General features: G+C 36.9%; 1 protein-coding gene across 2 annotated transcripts; it reads left to right on the forward strand.

Annotated features, from left to right (window-relative positions):
* Nucleotides 1-15,629: 15,629 nt before the first annotated feature.
* Nucleotides 15,630-23,390, forward strand: TMEM126A (transmembrane protein 126A). Of its 2 annotated transcripts, none has more exons than XM_007448817.1 (5): nucleotides 15,630-15,670; nucleotides 17,646-17,741; nucleotides 21,066-21,259; nucleotides 22,410-22,524; nucleotides 23,165-23,390. In XM_007448817.1, exons 2-5 carry the CDS (start codon nucleotides 17,653-17,655, stop codon nucleotides 23,355-23,357), a joined length of 591 nt encoding a protein of 196 aa, XP_007448879.1. In that variant the 5' UTR covers nucleotides 15,630-15,670; nucleotides 17,646-17,652; the 3' UTR covers nucleotides 23,358-23,390. The 2 variants fall into 2 exon arrangements, with proteins under 2 accessions (XP_007448879.1, XP_007448880.1); XM_007448818.1 differs by having other exon boundaries at nucleotides 15,633-15,655.
* The last annotated feature ends 1,544 nt before the right edge of the window (nucleotides 23,391-24,934 follow it).

Consider the following 24,934-nt stretch of genomic DNA (forward strand, 5'->3'; position numbering starts at 1 on the left):
TGCGCGTCCGGAGCCTGTGCTCCGCAAATGGGAGAGGCCACAACAGTGAGAGGCCCGCATAACGCAAGAGAAAAAAAAAAAAAAAAAAGTCTACAAACAAGAAATGCTGGAGAGGGTGTGGAGAAAAGGGAACCCTCCTACATTGTTTGTGGGAATGTGAATTGGTGTAGCCACTGTGGAAAACAGTATGAAGGTTCCTCAAAAAACTAAAAATAGAGTTTCCATATCATCCAGCAATCTGACTCCTGGGCATATATCCAGACAAAACTATAATTCAAAAAGATATATGCACCCCTATGTTCATAGCAGCACTATTCACAATAGCCAAGACATGGAAACAACCTAAATGTCCATTGACAGATGAATGGGTAAAGAAGAGGTGGTACATATACATAGTGGAATACTACTTAGCCATAAAAACAGAATGAAATAATGCCATTTGCAGCAACATGGCTGGACCTAGAGATTATCATACTAAGTGAAGTTAGTCAGAGAAAGACAAATATCAAAGATATCACTTATATGTGGAATCTAAAATATGACACAAATGAACTTATCTACAAAACAGACACACAGACATAGAGAACAGACTGGTGGTTGCCAATGTGGGTGTGGGGTGGGGATGGATGGAATGAGAGTTTGGGATTAGCATATACAAACTATTATATATAGAATGGATAAACAACAATGTCCTACTGTATAGCACAGGGAACTATATTCAATATTCTGTGATAAACCATAATGGAAAAGAAAAAGAATGTGTGTGTGTATATACATATGTGTGTGTGTGTGTGTGTGTGTATGTGTGTGTATATATATATATATATATACACACACATACACACACATACATATGTATAAGTGAATGATTTTGCTATACAGCAGAAATGAACACAACATTGTAAATCAACTATACTTGAATAAAATAAGTTTAAAAAAAAAAAAAACGGATCCTGCATCCCAGGTGAGCACTAAGCCAACTGCCTCAAAGTTGGCAGGAAAATTCACGGCACTTTCTCTTGCCAGAACCCCTACTGCCCACACAGTGTGGCACCATTAGGAGGAAAACCTCAATTCGCATATTCTCACTGGTGAGAGAAACAAGTAGAATGTATGTCCATTATTCTGACTTTTAGGGGGGCTGCCTGAGGGACCATTTTCTGTCTTACTTGAATCCAAGTACTGACAGGAAGAGAGAAGTCAGATTAGGTGTATCTGAGAACAAAACCATCAACATTCACCAGAGTTTTCATTACCAGAGACACTAGGTAGAGTTCCAATACTGCAGCTTATTACAGTACCAAAGAGGCCACAGTATCAAAGAGACACTCCAGTGGGAGCTCTCAGGAAGAACTGGTAGACTTCTCTGGTGGTGCAGTGGTTAAGAATCCGCCTGTCAATGCAGTGGACATGGATTCCAGCCCTGGTCCAGGAAGATCCCACATGCCGCAGAGCAACTAAGCCTGTGTGCCACAACTACTAAGCCTGTGCTCTAGAGCCCACGAGCCACAACTACTGAGCCTGCGTGCCACAACTACTGAAGCCCACGTACCTAGAGCCTGTGCTCTGCAACAAAATAAGTCACCACAATGAGAAGCCCGTGCACCACAACAAAGAGTAGCCCCCACTCACCACAACTAGAGAAAGCCCGTGTGCAGCAATGAAGACCCAATGCAGCCAAAAATAAATAAATTTATTCTTAAAAAAGAAGAAGAAGAAATGGCAAACCTCCTAAAGCCCAGAGAGGATGCATCCCTAGAAAAGATTTGAGTGGTCTCCAGAATCCCTAGCCAGGCTCAGTGGAGAAAGTTCTCCCTACACAATTGCAGATTAAAAAGTCTGGGGGTGATGGCTGATTCTTCAAATGCTAAAATCCCAAGAAAAAGATAATAAGCCATACAAAGAAACAAGAAAAATGACACATTTAAAGGAACAAATTAAATCTCCAGAAACTAACCCTAATGAAACAGAAATATATTAATTACCAAAAAAAAATCAAAATTATTGTTATAAGGGTGCTCAATGAATTAAAAGAGAACATAGATAGACAACAAAAATGAAATCAGGAAAATTATGCATGAACCAAATGAGAATATCAACAAAGAGAGGGAAACTATGAAGAAGAACCAAACAGAAATTGTGGAACTTAAGAACACAACATCTGGATTGAAAAATTCACTAAAGGGACTCCACAGCAGACCTGAGCAGTCAGAAGAATGAATCCATGAACTCAACAGCAAGACTTTCAAAAGTACTGTTGCAGAGCAGCAAAAAGAAAAAAAGAATGAAAAATGAAGGGGAGCCTAAGGCACTTTTGGGTCATCATCAAATGGAACCATATATGCACCATGTGAATCCCAGCAGGAGAAGAAAGAAAGAAAGGAACAGAGACTCTACTTGAAGAAATAATGGCTGAAATCTTCCCAAATCTGAGGAGAGAAATGGATATACAAATTCAAGAAATTCAAGGAACTCCAGTTAGGAAAAATCTAAAGGGATCTACAAGAGATATTGTTCAAAGAGGTAATCTATTAGAAGACATGACAACTGGTTGACCTAAAAGCTGGACCAGGGCAAACAGAGGCTTCTCATCCCCTTTCCTGTCCTTAGAATGTACGTTCTGCCCATCATTCCCACAGTGAGAACAGTTTTCAAGGACACAGCCCTGAGAGAAAAGTGTTGTTGAGACCATCAAGACAGTATACATGACTGAACCTAGTTAAGGCCTCTCTATAAACTTTTTAAGATTCTGGCAGGTAGGTGATGTGGAGATTACTCATCTTGCGGCCACCCAAGACAAGCCTTGTATATAAATTCCCTTGTTTATTAAAATTGCCACCTACCAATATGAAGTGGTCTGCTTCATTCTTCAGTCTCTCCTTATCCTCCTTGTAGAGGGGTCAGTTTGTAAGCCAACAGACGTTATAATCAAATTGCCAAAAGTCACAGGCAAAGAATCTTGAAAGCAGCCCGGAAAAAGCAAATTTTATGTACAAAGGAGCTACTAGTAGATTGTCAGCAGATTTCTCAGTGGAAACCTTCCCTGGAAGGGAGTAGGATAATATATTTAAAGTACTAAAACAAAAAAAAAATGCCAGCCAAGAATACTATATCTTGGAAAACTTTTCTTCAAAAACAAAGGAGAAATTAAAGAGTTTCCTACAAAAACAAAAGTTAAGGGAGTTCCTTACCACTAGACCTGCCCTACAAAATGCTGGAGGGACTCCTTCAAGTTGAAGCAAAAGGATTATAAACAACACAGAACCATACAAAAATATAAAACTCCCTGGTATAAGTAAATGTTTAGACAAATATAGAATTCTGTAGTGTGATAATGTATGTGTGTAAATCACTTTACAATCTGATATAGAATTTAAGAAACAAAAACATAAAAAATTGTTACAAATTTATGTCAATGGATACACAATATAAAAGAGGTAATTGTATCATCAATAACATATATAGGCATACCTCATTTTACTGAGCTTTGCTTTATTGTGCTTTGCAGATACTGCATTCTTCACAAATTGAAGGTTTGTAGCAACCCAGCAACAGGCACCATTTTCCCAACAGTATTTGCTCTCTTCACGTCTCTGTGTCACATTTTGGTAATTCTTGCAATATTTCAAACCCTGCACCTGATAAAGATTACAACTCACTGAAGACTCAGATGATGGTTAGCATTTTTTAGCAATAATGTACTTTAAAATTAAGGCATGTACATTGTTTTTAAAGACATAATACTATTGCACACTTAATAGACTACAGTACAGTGTAAATGTAACTTTTATATGCACTGGGAAACCAAAAAATTCATGTGATTTGCTTTATTGTGATATTTGCTTTATTACAGTGGTCTGGACCGAAGCCACAGTCTCCAAGGTATGCCTGTAATAAGAAAGGCAGAGATTTAAAGGAGTTGAGATTTTATAGGCAATTGAAGTTATTATCAGTTTAAAATAGATTGCTATACCTTTAAGATGTTTCATGTTATTGCAATGGTAATCACAAAGAAAATACCTATATAATTTACACAAAGGGAAATGAAAAGAGAATCAAAGTATGGAACATTCTCAAGATAGGTAACATGTTAGACCACAAAACAAGTCTTTTCACATTTAAGAAGACTGCAATCATACAAAGTATCTTCTCTGGCTACAATGAAATGAAACTAGAAATAAACAGTAGAAGAAAAATAGAAAAATCCACAAATATGTGGAAATTAAACAATGCACTCTTTTTTCATGTTTATTATTCAAGTATATATATATTACTCAAATGTATTCTGCTCTATATATTATATTAACTTTCATTTAAATCTGTTTCTTCAATAGGTACAACTAAAATCTCTCAAATATCAGTCCAAATATATTCACTTTGTTTGTATAAACCAAATCCATCTTATTGTGTTTGAACCAACTCACATCAGTGTCAGGAGAGGCAGCCCACCATGGGCCCTCCTGCATGTCCTTGCTTAGTGTATCAAACTGCAAGCCTTACCTCTCTTCTGACGCTGCACCCTTTCTATGGCTAGTCACGTAGGCAATTAATAACTAAAGTTCACCACAGATGCCTAAAACAATAATAAAACATTCTTCACTTTCTTCTTCTTTGCACACAAAAAATCCTATTTATTTAAATTTTTAATGCTAAAACACAAGGTTTTAATCATTTTGAAAGTATTTATATTTTGGTTTCTTTCTTTCATTAAGACATAATTGAGGATTTCTCTGGTGGCACAGTGGTTAAGAATACACCTGCCAATGCAGGGGACACGGGTTCGAACCCTGGTCCGGGAAGATCCCACATGCCACGGAGCAACTAAGCCCATATGCCACAACTACTAAAGCCTGCGCACCTAGAGCCCATACTCTGCAACAAGAAAAGCCACCACAATGAGAAGCCTGCACACCATGACAAAGAGTAGACCCCACTCAACGCAACCAGAGAAAGCCCGCGTGCAGCAAGGAAGACTCAATGCAACCAAAAATAAATAAATAAAATAAAATTTCAGAAAAAAGATATCTAGAAATCTCTTTAAAAAAAAGATATAATTGGGCTTCCCTGGTGGCGCAGTGCTTGAGAGTCCGCCTGCCGATGCAGGAGACGCGGGTTCGTGCCCCGTTTCGGGAAGATCCCACATGCCGCGGAGCAGCTGGGCCCGTGAGCCATGGCCATTGAGCCTGCGCGTCCGGAGCCTGTGCTCCCCAAATGGGAGAGGCCACAACAGTGAGAGGCCCGCATAACGCAAGGAAAAAAAAAAAAAAAAAAAAAAAAAAAAGATATAATTGATCTTATCATTATCATCAGATTATCATACTAAGTAAAGTAAGTCAGAAAGAGAAAGACAAATATCATATGATATCACTTAGATGTGGAATCTGAAAAAATGATACAAATGAACTTATTTGCAAAACAGAAATAGTCTCACAGACATAGAAAACAAACTTATGGTTACCAAAGGGGAAAGGAGGGGAAGGATAAATTAGGAATTTGGGATTAACAGACACACACTATTATATATATAATAGATAAACAACAAAGAGCTATTGTAGAGCACAGGGAACCATGTTTAATATCTTGTAATAACTTATAATGGAAAAGAATCTATATATTTATTATATACATATAACTGAATCACTTTGCTGTACACCTGAAACATTGTAAATCAATTATACTTCAATAAAAAAAAAACTTTTAGGGACTTCCCTGGCAGTACAGTGGTTAAGACTTCACCTTCCATTGCAGAGGGTGTGGGTTCGATCCCTAGTTGGGGAGCTAGGATCCCACATGCCTCGAGGCCAAAGAACCAAAACATAAAACAGAAGCAATGTTGTAACAAATTCAGTAAAGACTTTAAAAAATGGTCCAAATCAAAAAAATCTTAAAAAAAAAAAAAACTTTAAAAAAAAGACATAATTGGGGCTTCCCTGGTGGCACAGTGGTTGAGAACCTGCCTGTCAATGCAGGGGACACGGGTTCGAGCCCTGGTCTAGGAAGATCCCACATGCTGCGGAGCAACTGGGCCCATGAGGCACAACTACTGAGCCTGTGCATCTGGAGCCTGTGCTCCACAACAATAGAGGCCGCAATAGTGAGAGGCCCGCGAACCATGATGAAGAGTGGCCCCCGCTCGCCACAACTAGAGAAAGCCCTCTCACAGAAACAAAGCCCCAACAAAGCCAAAAATAAATTAATTAATCAATTAATTTTTTTAAAAACCGATATAATTGACATATAACATAGTAGTTTCAGGCACACAACATAATGATTTAGTTATGTATACAATTCAAGATGATTACCACAATAAGCCTAGTTAAAAACCATCACCACGTATATGTATAAGTTTTTTTCTTGGGATGAGAACTTTCAAGATTTACTCTCTTAGCAACTTTCAAACATACAATACAGTATTATTAACTATATTCACCATGATACAAATTACATCCCCAGCACTTATTTATTTTATAACTCCCTTCACCATTTTGCCCACCCCAAACCCTCATCTCTGGCAATACCAATCTTGTTCTCTGTATCTATGAGTTTGGTTTGTTGGTGGTGGTGTTGGTGGTTTTTTTTTTTTTTTTTTTGGATGTGGACCATTTTTCAAATCTTTATTGAATTTGTTACAATATTGCTTCTGTTTCATGTTTTGGTTTTTTGGCCATGAGGCATGTGGGATCTCAGCTCCCCAGCCAGGGATCAAACCTGCACCTGCTGCATTGGAAGGCAAAGTGTTAACCACTGGACCACCAGGGAAGTCCCAAGTGGTGGTGGTTTTAGATTCCACATATAAATGAGGTATGTGGTATTTGTCTTTTTCTCTCTGGCTTATTTCACTTAGCATAATCCCCTCAAGGTCTGTCTCTGTTGTCACAGATGGCAAGATCTCCTTCTTTTTATGGCTGAATAGTATCCCATTCATCCCTTAATGGGCACTTAAGTTGAGCCCATCTCTTGGCTATTATAAAATGCTGCAGTGAACATGGGGTGCATATTTCTTTTGAAGTTAGTGTTTTCACTTCCTTCAGATAAACACCCAAGAGTGGAATTGCTGGATCATACAGTAGCTTTATTTTTTAATTTTTTGAGGACTTCCATCCTGTTTTGCATAGTAGTTGCACCAATTTACATTCTGACCAACAGTGCACAAGGGATTCCTTTTCTCCACATCCTTGCCAACATTTGTTATTTCTTGTCTTTTTGATAATAGCCATTCTAACAGGTGTGAGGTGATAACTCATTGTGGTTTTGATTTACATTTCCCTGATGATTAATGATTCTCAGCACCTTTTCATATACCTGTTGACCATTTATATACCCTCCTTGAAAAAGTGTCTATTCAGATCCTCCTCCCATTTTTTAATGAGATTTTGGGGGTTTTCTTGCTATTGAGTTGTATGAGTTTTTTATCTTTATATATTTTGGATGTTGACCACTTATCAAACACACGATCTGCAAATATCTTCTCCCATTTGGTAGGCTGACTTTTCATTTTGTTGATGGTTTCCTTTGCTGTACAGAAGCTTTTTGGTTTGATGTACTCCCACTTGTTTATTTTTGATTTTCTTGCACTTGCTTTTGGGATCAAATATAAAAAATCATCACTAAGACCAATGTCAAGGAAAGAATGTACTATTAAACAACAAATGGGTCAAAAAGAGAGCATTATAATTTAGAAATTTCTTATTTTATAAAAGAAATAAGGAATTTATTTATTTATTTACAAATACCTAGATCTTTTCTGGATCTGAAAACCCACAACATATCAAAACTTATGGGTGTAGTGAAAGTAGAACCAAGAGGAAAGTTTATAGCAGTAAACACTCACATTATAAGAGAAGGGTCTCAAATCAATAACCTAAACTTACACCTCAAGGAACTAGAAAAAGAAGAACAAACTAAACCCAAAGTTAGTAGAAGGAAGGAAATAATAAAGATTAGAGAGTAAATAAATGAAAAAGAGAATAGAAAGACAATAGGGAAAAAAATCAATGAAATCAGTAGGTTTTTTTAAGATTTACAGAATTGACAAACTCTTAGCTAGACTAAAAAAAAAATAAGAAGACTCAAATAGCTAAAATTAGAAATGAAAATAGGGACTTTACAACTGATGTAACAGATATAAAAAGGATTATAAGAGATTACTGTGAATTATTATACACCAACAAATTGGATACCTTAGAAGGAATGGATAAATCCCTAAAAACATACAATCTTCCAAAACTGAAACATGAAGAAATAAAAAGTATGAATATACCTATAACTAGCAAGAAGATAGAAGCACTAATGAAAAAGCTCCCAACAAAGAAAAGCCCAGGACCAGATGCCTTCACCAGAGAATTGTACCAAACATTGAAAGAAGGATTAGCACCAATCCTCTTCAAACTCTTCTTAAGAACTGAAAAGAGGGAACACTCCCAAACTCATTCTATGAGGCCAGCATTACCCTGATACCCAAACCAAACAAAAACACAAGAAAATAAAGCTAAAGACCAATATTCCTGATTAATAGTGATGCAAAAATCCTAAACAAAATACTAGCAAACTGAATGCAACAGTACATTAAAAGAATCATACACTGTGACCAAGTGGGATTTATACTTGGAATGCAAGGATGGTTCAATATACAAAAATCAATCAATGTAATACACCACATTACAAAATCAAGGACAAAACCACACGATCATCTCAATCAATGCAGAAAAATTCAACATCATTTTATGACAAAAGTTACTCAACAAACTAGAAATAGGAAGAAACTACCTCAACATAACAAAAGCCACATATTAAAAGCCCATAGCTAATAACATATTCAATGGTAGAGGACTGAAAGCTTGTCCTCTAAGATGAAGAAGAAGGCAAGAATACACAATCCTGCCAATACTATTCAACAGAGTGTGGAAGTTCTAGCCAAAGTAATTTAGACATAAAAAAAGAAACTGGAAAAGAAGAAGTAAAATTATCTCTGTTCACAGATGACATGATCTGATATGTAGAAAAAACTAAGAATCCCAGAAAAAATAATGTTACAACTAAAAACAATTTCAGCAAAGTTTCTGGATACAAAATCAACACACAAAAATTAGTTGTGTTTCGCTTCACTAACAATGACCAATCCAAAAAGGAAATTAAGAAAACAATCCCATTTACTACAGCACCAAAAAAAAAAAAAGATAAAATACTTAGGAATAAACTTAACAAAGGAGGTAAAAGACTCATACACTCAAAACTACAAAACACTACTAAAAATATCAAAGAAGATACAAATAAATGGAAAGACAGCCCATGCCTGTGGATTGAAAGACTCAATATTGTTAAAATGTTCACATGACCCAAAGCAATCTACAGATTCAATGCAATCCCTATTAAAATCCCAACGGCAATTTTTGCAGAAATAGAAAAAAATCCTAAATTCATGTGGGACCTGACTGGCCAAAACATTCCTGAGAAAGAACAAAGCTGGAGGCCTCGTACTTTTTGATTTCAAAACATACTACAAAGGAACGGTAATTAATACAATGTGATACTGGCATAAAGATAGATATATTAACCAGTGGAACACAATAGATAGTCAAGAAATACATCTTTGAAAAATAGGCCAAGTGATTTTTGACAAGGGTGCCAAAACTACACAATGGGAAAAGGACAGTCTCTTCAACATATGGTGTTTGGAAAAATAGATATATTTCCACATGCAAAAGAATAAAGTTGGGCCTTTTCCATACTCCATATCCAAAAACTCTTAAAAGAAGACATGGCAGAGAAACTTGAGGACACTGGAAAATGATTTCTTGACTATGACACCAAAAGCCCAGGCAACAAAATAAAAGACATACGGGGGTACATCAAACTTAAAGACTTCTGTACGTCAAAGGAAACAATCAACAAAATGAAAAGACAGCCTATGAAATGGGAGAAAGTAATTGCAAGTCATATACCTGACGTGGGGTTACTTCTACAGGGCTTCCCTGGTGGCGCAGTGTTTGAGAGTCTGCCTGCTGATGCAGGGGACACAGGTTCATGCCCTGGTCCGGGAAGATCCCACATGCCACGGAGCGGCTAGGCCCATGAGCCACGGCCGCTAAGCCTGCGCATCCAGAGCCTGTGCTCTGCAACAGGAGAGGCCACAACAGTGAGAGGCCTGCGTACCGCAAAAAAAAAAAAAAAAAAGAAAAAGAAACTTCTACAACTCAACAACAACAAAATCCATTTAAAATATGGGAAAATGAATTAAATAGACATTTCTCTAAATATTATATGCAAATGGCCAATAAGCACATAAAAGGATGCTCAACGCCACTAATCATTAGGGACATGCAAATCAAAACCACTTTGAAACATTCCCTCATACCCATCAGGTGGTCACTATCAAAAGAACAGAAAATAACAAGTGCTGACAAGGATGTGGAGAACTTGGAACTCTTGTGCACTGTTGGTAGGAATGTAAAACGATGTATCCATTGTGGAAAACAGTATGGAGGTTCCTCAAAAAAATAAAAATAGAAATACCATGATCCAGCAACCTCACTTCTAGGTATATAGTATATAGCTCAATAGACTTCAAAGTAAGGTCTTGAAGATATATTTACAATGAATATCCATTACAGCATTATTCACAATAACCAAGTGGCAGAAGCAACCCAAACATCCATCAAAAGATGAATGGATAGGGCTTCCCTGGTGGCACAGTGGTTGAGAGTCCGCCTGCCGATGCAGGGGACACAGGTTCGTGCCCCGGTCCGGGAAGATCCCACATGCCGCGGAGTGGCTAGGCCCATGAGCCATGGCCTCTGAGCCTGTGCGTCCGGCGTCTGTGCTCCGCAACGGGAGAGGCCACAACAGTGAGAGGCCCGCGTACCGCAAAAAAGAAAGAAAAAAAAAAAGAAGGGAATCCTGTCACATCCTATAAAATGGATAAACCTAAATAAAATAAGCCAGTCACAAAAGGACAAATAATGTATGATTCTACTCACATAAAGTAGATAAAGTAATCGAACTCATAGAAAGTAGAAAGGTGGTTACCAAGGGCTGAGGGGAGTGAAGAGGAGTAATTAGTGTTCAGTGGGTATAGAGTTTCAGTGTTGCAAGATGAAAAATTTCTAGAGACCTATTGCTTAACAATGTGACTATACTTAACACTACCAAACTATACACTTAAAGATGGTTAACATGGCAAATTTAATGTTGTGTGTTTTTTACCACAATTTTTAAAACTAGGACAAAATACTTTTTAGATTTCCAAAATGTGAAAGATTTCATCACCAGAATATGTGCTTTCTAAGAGAATACTTTAGGTAGAATTATACCAGATGTAAATGAATCTATAAAAAGAACAAAAAACACCAGAGATGGAAAATATGTGGATAAATATAAATTTTCTTATTTTTAAAAGTTACTTCACAGACAAATGACTACTGATATCAAAAAATTATAACTATGTGATATGTGGTTTATAAAATATGTAAAAGTAAATGTATGACAACAATAGCATAAAGATTGAGAAGAAATGAAAGTACACTGTTGTAACATTCTCATACTATATGTAAAGTGGTATATTACTTGAAGATAGATTGTGACAAGTTAAAGATGTTGTCACGAGTTGAATTGTGCCCCTCCAAAATATATTTTCAAGTTCTAATCCCCAGTACCTGTGAATGTAGCCTTATTGGAAATAGTGTCTTTGCAGATGTAAGTTAAAACGAGGTATATTGGGTTAGGGTGAGCCCTTAACCAATGGTGTCCTTATAAGATAAGAGAAATTTGGGTACACAAACACACACAGTGGGGAAATGGCCATGTGAAGTCACAAAGACACGGGGAGAAATGTCATACGAAAATATAAGCAGAGATTGGAGCGATGCTTCTACAGGTGAAGAGACACTAAGGATTGCCAGCAACCACCAGAAGCTAGGAGAGAAGCATGGAACAGATTGTCCTTCAGCACTTCCAGTAGGAACCAACTCTGCCAATACATTGATTTCAGACTTCTAGCCGCCAAAATAGTGAGTGAATAAATTTGTTATTTTAAGCCACACAGTTTGTGGTACTTTCTTAGAGTAGCCTGAGGAAACTAATAGAGAGGTATACTGTATATGCTAAAGCAATCATTACAATTTTAAAAAATAATTATAGCTAATTGGCCAACAAAGGAATAAAACAGAACAAGAAATATTCAGTTCGTTCAAAAAATAAAGGCAGAAGAAAGGGAAAGGGGAATGTAGAACAGGTGGAACACATAGAAATCAAATAGCAAGATGATAGATTTAAAACCCTAGAATATAAAAATCATATTAAATATAAATGGCTTAGACACCTCCTTCATTAAAAGTCAGAAACTGTCAATTTAGATGTTTAAAAATCCAATTATATACTGTATTTAAATATAAAGACACAAATAGGTTAAAAGTGAAAGAATGGGAAAAGCATTGTCATGTTAACACTAATCAAAAGAAAGTTATTGGAGGGACTTCCCTGGCAGTCCAGTGGTTAAGACTGTGCTTCCACTGCAGGGGGCACAGGTCCAGTCCCTGGTCAAGGAACTAAGATCCCACATGCCGCATGATGCAGCCAAAAAAAAAAAAAAAGAAAGAAAAAATGTTATTGGAATGGCTATATTAATATTATATAAAGCAACTTTACTCCAATAAAAGTTAATTTAAAAAATATTAAACAAAGTAAATTGCAAAGCAAAACATATCACCAATTATTAAGAAGCTTATTTCATAATGATACTGGGATCAATTCACCTTAAATGTTTCTTCATATAATAATGAAGCTTCAAAATACAAGAAGCAAGAGCTGATAGAACTGAAAGGAGAAATAGAACAATTCCCATAAAAGAGAGTTCAATAACCTTTTCTGAATAATTGATAGAACAAGTTGGTAGAAATTCAGAAAGAATAAAGAAGTCTTAAAAAATGTTATCAGCCAACTTATGCTAATTGGTTTTCGAACACTTGGCATAACAGCAGCATATACATTATTTTCAGTCACACGTGAAACATTTACCCAGATGGACAAGAGTCTGGGCTATAAATATCAATAAATTTAAAAGGATTCGAATCATACAAAGTATATTCTCTGACCACAATGGAATATAATTAGAAATCAATAACAGAAAGATATTTGAAAAATTTAAATTAGGAATGTAAAGTACTTCTTTTTTTAAAATAAATTTATTTATTTATTTATTTATTTATTTATGGCTGTGTTGGGTCTTCATTGATGTGCATGGGCTTTCTGTAGTTGCGGCGAGCAGGGGCTATTCTTCGTTGTGGTGCACGTGCTTCTCATTGCGATGGCTTCTCTTGTTGCCGAGCACGGGCTCTAGGCATGTGGGCTTCAGTAGTTCTGGCACATGGGCTCAGTAGTTGTGGCTCGTGGGCTCTAGAGCGCAGGCTCTGTAGTTGTGGCGCACGGGCTTAGCTGCTCCTCGGCATGTGGGATCTTCCCAGACCAGGGCTCGAACCCATGTTCCCTGCATTGGCAGGCGGATTCTTAACCACTGTGCCACCAGGGAAGCCTAGGAAAGTAACACAATTTTAAATAACCCACAGGTCAAAGAAAAAAGCAGAGAGAATTTAAAAGTATTTTGAATTGAACTAAAATAATGAACAATTGTTTCAAAATCTGTGGGATACAGTTAAAGCAGTACTTGGCAGGAAATTCATAGTGCTAAACTCATATATGGAGGAGAAAAAGATCTTACACCAATGACCTCAGCTTCCTCCTTAAGAAATTACAAAGAGGAACAACTTAAATCTCAGGTAGGAATAAGAAAGGAAAAAATACAGATCAGAGCAGAATACAGTCAAACTGAACACAGACAAAAGCAAAACAAAAAAAAATCAATTAAATATGAAACTAGTTGAGAAGATCAAAAAAAATTATAAACCATTAGCCAGATTGATCAGACATATAAAAGAGAAGACACAGATGACCAATAACAAGAGAGATGTGGCCTCATTACAGATTCTGCAGATTTTAAAGAATAATAAAGGCAAGTTATGAGCAATTTAAGCCAATAAATTTGAGATGAAATTTGACATTTCATCTTGACATTTCAAAAGAACTGATTTTTTATAAAATCTCAACGTACAAAATTACTCCAGAATGGCATGCTACAGACACTGTACAGTATGCACATTTATTAACTTCAAAATTAGCTTCAAACCATTTAAAATTAAATTGGAATAAGAGTATAAAATGGAGTGTTAGGGGGGAAAAGATATTCTCACACATACACACACACACACACACACACACACACACACACACACGTTAGAATCTAAAAAGCTGGTTTTCCCAAACTTTCTCCTCATTTACCTCGGAAACTTTCCGATTGGGATGTACGCTGACTTCCCACCTCAGAATATGAGGACCTGTTTTTATTTTCTGGTTCGTTGACAAGCCACGATTTTGACATCAGATAAATCTCTTTCAGCGAAGGAGTCGGGGTAGCGGAGTCTTCTCCTGATCACCTCTTCTATGAAGTTTTCCCCGTTTATCTTTTTTCTTTTTTTTTCTTTTTTTGCGGTACGCAGGCCTCTCACTGTTGTGGCCTCTCCCGTTGCAGAGCACAGGCTCCGGACGCGCAGGCTCAGCGGCCATGGCTCACGGGCCCAGCCGCTCTGCTGCATGTGGGATCCTCCCGGACCGGGGCACAAACCTGTGTCCCCTGCATCGGCAGGCGGACTCCCAACCACTGCGCCACCAGGGAAACCCCCCCCCCTTTATTTTGAATACCACTTTCTCCATAGATAAAGCTCAATGATTTTTCCAAGCAACCTTGGTAAGACCTTTTATAGGATCCTCACAACTTTACAAAATAGTTAGTGAGACTGTTTCCCCTCCTGCTTTATAAGTGAGGAAAGAGGCTGCAAAGGGGAGACCTGAAACAGAGGTCTCCAGAGGTTTGGTCCAAGACTTTGATTCTCAATTGTCCTGACTGATGGAGCCACAAGACTCCTTTGCTCTTATTTTTCTTTCGTCTCATTCACCTAATTATCCTTTTATAAGCAACACTCTACAGGGGCCCACAGATCCTCGGAAAAAAACAAGCTCCTGCTTGCTCTTGATGTGCTCAGATTATGGTGACACAATCAACCAAATCGTAACACGGCACAAGGAGCTCAAGGTCCAAGGGAGAATATACTATCGATGGAGCAAAGAAATCTCAGGTACTTTTAGACTTCTTTTTAACTGAGTACCTATCTCGTATGCCAAGTGTTGTGCAGTTTTTATATATCCCAAGTCAATACACGAAGTATAATGTACTGGCCAGAAAGTTTTAAGTAACATACCTAAGGTAGATTTTCAACGAATGGGGCAGGTTTAAGATCACTCAATTTTCTTGCGGAAATTTCACAATTTTCTGCAGTCTCTATCCTGAGGCATGGATAGGTTGTAACCAGTACCCTCCGCGGTCTCTAAACCTCATTGCTGCGCGGCACAGCACCTCCCACTGCTAGAAGGCCCTAGAGCGCAACCTCGGTCCTAGAAGCCCAATCAGCGGCCCGGCAGCGACCCAGTGCCCGCCTCGGGCCGTGTCACGTGTCAGCCAAAATGGCTGCGCCCGTTCGACTTGAGCGAGGGTTGGAGTGAGCACTCGCGTGGCTGATGGAGGCAGTGACTGCTGGGAGGAGAGCGTAAGGTACCGGCATTCCGGGTAAGGGGGTGCAGTAAAAGGCGAGTATCAAGAGAAGCACAGCGTGGTGACATGATCTTCAACCGCAGCGTGGGAATGAGATCCCGGGACTGAGTCGCAAGGGGAGGAGGGGAATCGGTTCTACCGCACCGACCGTCCCTACACTTTCCACCCTAGAAAAAAAGTTCTTATATTTAAATTAAGCCTACAGGGGGCAAAAAAGAAAAGCCTGTGCTTGAATTTAATCCCGGGTTTACTGCCAATTTACAGGGTGACCTTGGCCTAATTTAATTTTCAGAGGCCCCACTTTCCTCATTTGTCTATCTCGGGAGCTATCTTGAAGATAGCTAATGCAAAAGCCTTTTGAAATGTTTGTAATATTTAAACGTGGAATTGTCTTTGATAGGGATTTATTATTAATAACCGGGATACAATGGCCTACTGCGGGCTGCCAGATCAGAACTTTTACCGAATTAAGGGTGACTTTTAATAGCGGCACCTTAGAAATGGCTAGTTCACAGAACCAGGAACCTCACCAATATGCAGAGCATAGAACAGAAAACTAGTGATAGCATTAGGCTGGACTTTCTGATGTAACAGTATTTCAGACATATACACTATACACTTTATATATACTGAATTTGATTACTTGTTTTTATCTCTCTCTCCACCACACCCCCAACCCCCCAACATAAAATTATTCAAAGTTCCTGTAAGGCAGAGATCTTAACGTTATTGTAACCAAGGCCCTCAAAATGTTTGAGTCCGGGAAACCCAGACGTAAATTTCTAAGCCTGCATTGTACTACTTATGTTAACTTTAAGTTTAGGGATATGAAATTCAGTGTACTGAATATTTTCCAAGCCATCTAATGGCTACCCAGTAAATATTTGTTAAATTAGTGTTATAATCTTGTAGCAAATGAATAGTGAACCAAGAAAATTAAATTTCAGAGTCATGTTGTCTGTCCTTTCTGAACTTTTTGATTTTCTTAACTCTGCTACCCTGAAATCTTATTTAATGAGCTAAATCTGCAGGCTAAAATTCCCTTAATCTTTTGTTCACCTCAACTAGCGCAGAGATCAACAAACTACCTGCCTGTGGGCCAGACGAAGCCTATCGCTTGTTTCTTTACGGCCAGCCAAAATGTTTTTTTATATTTTTAATTTTTTTTTTTTTTAAGTATTCGACAAAACACCAGTATGTGACCCGCAAAGCCTAAGATGTTTACCATCTGGCCCTTTTAGAGAAGTTTGCTGACCTCTGCTCTAGGGTGTACCTAGATGTGAAATTGCTGAGTGTGTGTCTTCTACTTATTAAGTACCAAATTCTTTTCCAAAGTGGTTGTACCTATGCTTCCACCAGCAGCACATGAGTTTCAGTTACCCCACATTCTTGCCAGTAATTGAAATTTAATTTTCTATTTTCCTGATTATAGTCGTTAAGCATATTTTTATATTTATTGTCTGTTTGACTTTTCTCTTTGTGAAGTGCCTGTTCAAACCTTTTGTCAGTTTTTCTATTGGGTTGGTTGCCTTTTTCTTATTGATTTGTACTATTCAATACTTGACATATTCCGGGTACCAACTACTCCTTTGTCAGTTACATTGCAAACATTTTCTCCCCAACTGGCTTATCTTTATGGTATCTGTAAATGAACACAGTTCATTTTAATTGGTTAATATTAGTTTAATATTAGCTTTATGTGTTTTATGGTTAGTGCTGTTTGCAAATTTACAATATTTTTAAGGGTTACAAAGATATTCTGTATTTCCTATAAGCTTTATGTGTTGTCTTCCATGTTCTGGTTTCTGTTTCATAGAATTGTGGGGGTTTTTTGGGGGGTGTCTAATGCATTAATTTTTCAGATTATGAAATAAAGCTATGGCTGCTTCTTTTAAAATTAAATATTTATGGTCTTCCAAAGGCTTTTTATAAGCTCTTTTGCTGTTTTTCTATAGATACACATTATTGAAAAATGACATTTTAATTTAAGGCTCAAGATGGAAAATCATAAACCAGATGGTACTGTCAAGAACAACTTAATTGAAATCATAACCAGAAAAATTAACCAACTTCCAGAAGCAGAAAGGTAAGATCCCTTCTTAATTAAAAAATTCTTTTATCAGGTGGACTTTCGTCATTGATTCATCTCAAATTTATTTGGTTTGAATATAAACAAACATAGAATGTCAGAAGGAAATTGAGTTTCTTTTCTTACGTTGATGAGAAAACCAAGTCTCAGAGAGATTAGCCATTTTCCTTTAAGTCAAGGCTAAAATTCATTTCTCCCAGTTTTTCCATCTGGCTTAGAGTATAGGCAGATGTATATATTTATGGACTAATTTAAATAACAAACCTTTAAACTGTCTTCTTTCTCAATTCATTTCTATCACTACACTTACCAGTCTAAGAGAGTGCCATGTAACACACATAACTAGACAAGGAATGTCAGAGAAATGGGATCATGGCTAAAAGATCTTTAAGATATTATTAAATTTATATAGGAAACATACTGATCTTTGAAGACAATGCTGAATGAACTCCAGTACTCTCCCACAAAATGTTCTTCAGGCAGCCTCTCTAACATTCCATTTAAACTGAAAATCTGAGACCAAAAACGATGAAGAAGAGTCAGCCTGGGGAGGAGGAAGGAATGGCATATGCCTAGGCCACAGACAGCAACGAGTTTGTCATATTTGAGGAACCAGTGTTACTAAAGTACAAGGGAAGTGGGCATAAGGTTGAAGGAACAGGAGGAGTTTTAAGCAGGGAATGATCCAGCTAACATTTCCAAAGAACATTACAGTTGCTTTTTGGAAAGTGGATTTAAGGTAGGCGAGAAAAGGAAGACGACCAGTAGGAAAACTGGCATAGTAATCCTGATGAGTGGTGGTGGCAGCTGAAGTGAAAAAAGGATGGATTTGAAATACATCTTGGAAGTATAATCTTACTGTCTTGCACAAATTCCAATCTTGCTGACACCAGCTCAACAAGGGAGAACCCATAAACCAAGGGCAGTAATAAGATGTATATCCAACCTCCCTCTCCCCCCACCACAAACACACACTGTACATCGTTTTTGTTATTGTTTTCCAGAGGTAAACAGAAACTTTTTAAGCAAATAAAAGACATGTGCCCATGTTTCCAGGCCAGTAAGGTAGGGAAAACCAGGAAGAATAGAGATGTGACAGCCTTGAAGAGAAGCAAGCAGGCTGTTACTGGGACTTTCACCAAATTAGAATAATCAATGGGGAAGTAATCTGGAACTGCAAAGTAAGCTTTAATTTGGAATAAACGGCTTTTGAACAGTGGCACCTAAACAGGGCAGATGACGGCATCTCATCTTTGTTCGCTATTTTTCCTCTGCTTCTATTTTATCTATCCTAGTTCTCCTAAGTTTGAATCCTCATTTCTTGCATTACCAATTTAGATATGTTTAATAGTTATTTGAAAAGTTCTTAAGTGTATGAAACTTTAGTATCAAACACTTCACTTTCTAATCTACAAAATAATTTCATGTGCCATCTATTTCATTGCCACTTGTTATTTCTGGTCTTATATTTCATGTGTTAGTTCATGTATCTAGTTATTTTATGGGTACTATCTTGCCAAAAAATCTTGAGTTCACGTTTCTAATTGTATAGGCACTTTTTGAGAACACTGACTGGCAATGGGGCTGCTAGATAATAACAATTTTGTATTGAATTATTAACTAAACAATGTGACTTTAAGCCACAGGAAATTAAAATCTGGTTGGGAGACAGCAAACGTTGCTATTCAGATTCCAGTTACACTCCTTGTTATATTTAGGTACTTATTTATGTAATTTTTAATAATATTTAACATTAATATATCAACATATTACAATGTATGTAATTATATAATTAATAATAATATTACAATGTATAGAGTATATAATATATATGGGCATTTGTTCCTATGACTAAAAATGAAGATAATACATATTTCACAGTATTGTTATGAAGATAAAATAAAAATATTTTAGAGGAAGTGCTCGAGTTTCCCATTCCCTCAGCTCCCACAAGAATACACAGGTCTTTTCACATTCATGTGTTTTGTTGTTTGGTAGCTCTCTAGGCCCTCATCACAATTTAAATATTGTCTTATGTACCCTAAGTTTCTAAACTGCCTCCCTTGTACTAACATTACCATTTTAATACACTTCTGTTATACTGGGTTAATCAAAATGTTTGTTCGGGTTTTTCATGGAAAAATCCGAACTTTTTGGCCAATCCAATATATCAAGTTTACATATCTTTCATTCTCCAATAATAAACTATGAAAACACTGAAGATAATTTTTTGTGCCTTCATCACCAAGTCTGCGGCATGCAATAAGTGCTCAATGATTGAATGACAAGTACCATTGTGATTGCAAAGTGACAGGTAAGAAAAGTAGTACCTTACACAATGTAGAAAGCTCAATTAGGAATTCCAAGAAAACCTGTCCTGAGTGTTAACCATAGAAGTTAGAGGGGATATTGTGTGTGGCTAGTTTGGCTAATTAAGAGTAATGAGAATATTAAGAGGTCGATGCCTGTGTTAAAGGAAGCAAAGCAGATGGTAAAGAAGTTAAGTGATAGGCTGAAGGCTTTGGATACTTTCAATATTCAGCAGTTTTAGTTTTTTTCCCCAAAACTAAAGAATGTATAGAACATGCATTTTAAGTCTCATACATGCCTTCCTTAAAAACCAGTTCAACCACTTACTATCCCAAAACATCAATTTATTCTTATTTCAATGAGCTCTTATAAAAAGTACCTAGCATAGAGGATCCCTTAAATGTTAGTACTGCTCCACCCCCTAATCCTGACTCTAATGCTTCAAGGAAGAGTAAAAGGAAACATCAATTTCACCTTATTGAATGCCTTCTGTGTGCCAGGTGCTGTTGAAACCAAGATATTTATATCTTTGTACCCACTGTCTTCAGGTTGTTTACAGACTAGTTGGGAAGCCTGACAGGTAAATCTGTGATAAGCTAGTACCACCTTATAATGTGTTTTGCTACAGAAGTAAGTATTGGGTATTGTGGGAGCCTAGAGAGGCATCCAAGTCAGACTCTTCAGAAGCTCTTCCCTGCTATTTACTTGGTGGGGGGGATGGTGGAATTTCCATACCAATATTCTTTGCAAAATCCCACAGTACATTTAGCAAAACTAAATGTATCACTGTATCCTTAAAGTGTTGACCAGATTCAAAGCCTTTTAGAATAAAAATCTATATGTAAAACAATGATTTTAAAAGGTTTTTGTTTTATGGAGCTATAAGATATAAATGTTGGATCCTGTTAATCCTAAAGTCCTGATAAGTTCTGTAACATATGCCAGAATTGTTGGAGAGCTAACACACGCAATACAGCCAAAAACAGTTACTGTTTTTTCTCACCGACTCAGGAATCTGCTTGAAAATGGATCAACATATATTGGACTTAATGCTGCCCTCTGCGGCCTAATAGCAAATAGCCTCTTTCGACGCATCCTACATGTGACACAGGCTCCTGTAGCTGCTGGCTTACCAATGGCAGTGATCCCATTTTTGATGGCACACATATCTTACAAAGGTTTTGTAAGCTTACCTTTGAATACAGGTAAATTCTATTTCACTGTCACCAGCAAGTCTGCTTTGGTATATGTACATTATTTGCACCTTACATTAATCCTTAAATAATTTTAGCAATTGGCTATATGCTGTAATACAGTCACTGCTTGGATAAGACTGAACCTTGCTAGCCTCTCTATGTAAAACAGCAATTCAGATTAGCATGGTCTACCAAACAAGTAAAATATATGCACAGTAATTCTAAATACTTTCCTTTATCTAACTTCTCTCTCCCACAGTGTTTGGTAAGAAATATTTGGAAACTTTATTATTTTTTAAATGCTGACTGCCTTAATTTTTAAAAAATTATAGAATTTCCTTAAGGGGAAAAAAATTTTTATGGGAACAAGACTCTTTATCTTGTTCCCATAAAAATCACTAAATCTCTAAAAGCACTAAATGTGTATATGTGCAATAGTTATCAAATACATGGAGACTTGATTTCCTTTGGACAGTTCACCATATTTACTGAGTACTCCAAGTATAGGTAAATCATGAAAGAATTTCTGATTAATAATTTTAAAAAATTATTACCACAGGTGGTAGTAGGGAGGCAGTCCATTTAAATTCTCTTAAGTGCTACTTCAGATTTAAATTAGATGAGTATTTGCTTGAATCCCCAAGATCAGTGTGGAAAGAATTTTTATGTGCACGGAAACCTATTGCACAATAAACTGAACAGAATGAGTGAAAACACAGGTTAGTGTAGCTATTTTTAATACCTTGTACTAATCTGGAAATGAATAAACAATTTTATAAAAATGAAATCACACTGCATAATGTAAAAATGTAAGATAAATCAAACTGTTAAATTTCCCATGGGTTTAAAAAGTTTCTTAAAGACAAAAATATTAGCTCAGGTTTGCTAATACATGCGCAAAAAGCTAGAAGCAGTGCAAAATGAGTATTATATTCAAGTTCAAAACAAATTAGGGAATTTTTCCTAAGATGGTTTTATCAGTTATTCCTGGCTGTTTTAGATTATCCATATGTGTAATTATACCTTTTAACATGCCTTGTAGAAATGCATTTGCTGTATTACTGCCTGAAAATTGAGTATCTGTGATACATAAAAGGGGACCTTGCATTCTTTAAATGTTTGCTTGACTATCCATTTGCAGAACTAATTTATTTCCTAGGTGATTTACATTGTGAAACCTGTACCATAACACGAGGTGGACTGATTGGTCTTGTTTTTGGTGGCGTGTACCCTGTTTTCTTGGCTATCCCTGTGAATGGTGGCCTAGCAGCCAGGTAGGATTGCTTTCCATAATTATCGAAAAACTTTAGTAATATATATAAATGATTGCCTAGAAAATGCAAACTTTAAAACAGCAATTACATTTTCTATTTTTAAGGCAGTGTTACCTGTTTGACTTGAAAGAGTTAACAAGACTTGTTTTTTCTGGGTAATCAAAGAATACTTCTGAAGAATTTGAAAACACTTCTAGAAATTTATCACACTACCTCTTGGGTGGGTAGTTCAGGTTCTTAGCTTTACATATTGAATACTAGCTACAAAGCTGCAAAAAGTACTGTGACTAGCGTGAAAGCTACATTATATGCATAATGTTCTTAGGGTCTGAGTACTTCCTCTAAAAGAAAATTCCATCAGAAAATGTCTCGCTATAAGCCAAAATAATTCAGTTATTCTCTGATGAACTCTTGTACCAAGCAATCTATACTATATGAGCTTCCAGAGGTGAAACGGAGAAAAGGACAAAAGAAAACAAAAGGACAGTTTTTATGACTAATAGACATTGAAGAGAATAGCATTACCTCAGTCTTTACCTAAGCTAGTTTTAAGACTTCTGGAATTAATATGTATTGTACACAGATTTGCCACTTGATACAACTGTCTTTTCTAGTGAACTGTCTCAATGTTTTCTTACAGGTATAACTCAGCCCTGCTACCCGAGAAAGGAAACATCTTAAATTACTGGATTAGGATTTCTAAGCCTGTCTTTAGAAAGATGTTATTTCCCATTTTGCTCCAGACTGGGTTTGCAGCATACCTTGGGTCTAGACAATATAAACTACTTATAAAGGCTCTTCAGTTACCTGAACCTGACCTAGAAATTCAGTGATGGTTAAGCAAATCTGTACACAAAAATAAAACTGTAAAAATAATCTACATCTAAGTATGAATAAATAAGACTTGTAATTTATCACATGAGGTACAATTCTGGGATCTACAACAAAAGGCTGAATAAATTATTCAACACTACCCACTTAGCCAAGAGCCTACTTCTCTAGTGTTCCCAATACCGTCTCTCCCACATTGCTTGCCCTACTCCTTTACGTTAGGCAGTTTGGTCTGTAACAGGGAAAACCACACAGCAGTTTTCACTGAAAACCTCAAAGAATCCAAACAGGAATGAAAATGGCAGGGGCCAGGGTGGGGAGTATCAAACACACTACAGAAACGTTACACTTCATTTTCTCAATTCACTGTTTCCATAGGTATTATTCTTTCATAGAATCTTAGAACATATTTAAAAACATTCCTTACAGAGGGATCAATTCCCAGTATTCTTCACAGATGATTATTCAGGCTCAGCTTGAGCTGTCCTAATGATAGTTACCTACTTCAAAAGTCATCCTATTTATATCATTGGAAAGCTATACTCTTATAAGATTAAGGCAAATTCTATCTTTGAAGCTTTCATCTAGTGTGGTATAGTTCTTTAGAAGCACATAGACCTGAGCCATTTTTTTTGGCTGTATGATGCTAAGCAAGTTAACTGATCTCTCTGGCCCTCAGTTTCCTCATCAGTAACCTCACTCAAGATTGGTATCATACATGTAAGTTGACTTAACGTAGCACCTGTCATCAGGCACTCAAATTTGAGGTAGCCATATTCTTCCTATTGTTTCTGGTTTTGTTTTTTGAAATATCCTAGGTCTATTCCTCAATTCCTAAGATGGATCATTTAAATTTTTGAAAGGATCTGTTGTTTCCCTTCCTAAAAGTTTTCATCTCAGTTCTTGAAACCATTTTCTCATGTAACAGCATCTAAATCAGCATTGGCCAACAAAACTTTCTGTGATGATGAGGAAATATTTTATATTATGACTGATATGTTAGCACTAGCCATATGTGGCTATGGAGCACCCAAAATTTGACTAGTGCACCGGAGTAAGTGAATCTTTTATTTTAATTAATTTAAATTGTTTAGCCACATGTGGATAATAGCCTCAGTGTTATACAATGCAGAGCTAGACCAACACTTTCTTATGAAACAAGCCAGTCATACCAAACAGTATTTGTGTCATCCAAGACCACATTCACAAGCATCTTAACTATTCTTTTCAAATACAGTGATATATCTGTTAAATAATCTTATGCTACTTAAAATTATATGAAAGGATTTAGCCTGTCACCTAAAAAAGGCAGCTGAGAGTGGGACAGGCTTTCAGTGGCCCTTAAAGAAAGCAGTGCAGCCAAAGATGTAAAATTCAATTAATAAAATACAAGGGAATTCCCTGGCAGTCCAGTGGTTAGGACCCCACACTTTCACTGCTGAGGGCACAGGTTCAATCCCTGGTCGGGGAACTCACACAAGCCACGTGGTGAGGTCAAAAAAAACCAAACAGAAACAGATTATAAAACAAAATTCCCTATCAAACTGTTTGATAAAAAAAAAAATCCCAATTATCAGAC

The sequence above is a fragment of the Lipotes vexillifer genome, unplaced genomic scaffold, assembly GCF_000442215.2.
Source record: "Lipotes vexillifer unplaced genomic scaffold, Lipotes_vexillifer_v1.1 scaffold771, whole genome shotgun sequence".
Classification (NCBI taxonomy): Eukaryota; Metazoa; Chordata; class Mammalia; order Artiodactyla; family Lipotidae; genus Lipotes; species Lipotes vexillifer.

Excerpts from the sequence above, each read along its gene's own strand:
- TMEM126A (XM_007448817.1), top strand. The coding sequence starts at position 17,653 with ATGGAAAATCATAAACCAGATGGTACTGTCAAGAACAACTTAATTGAA. Across the intron at positions 17,742-21,065 it reads CAACTTCCAGAAGCAGAAAG|GAATCTGCTTGAAAATGGAT; the intron begins GTAAGATCCCTT and ends TCACCGACTCAG. Across the intron at positions 21,260-22,409 it reads AAGCTTACCTTTGAATACAG|GTGATTTACATTGTGAAACC; the intron begins GTAAATTCTATT and ends TTTATTTCCTAG.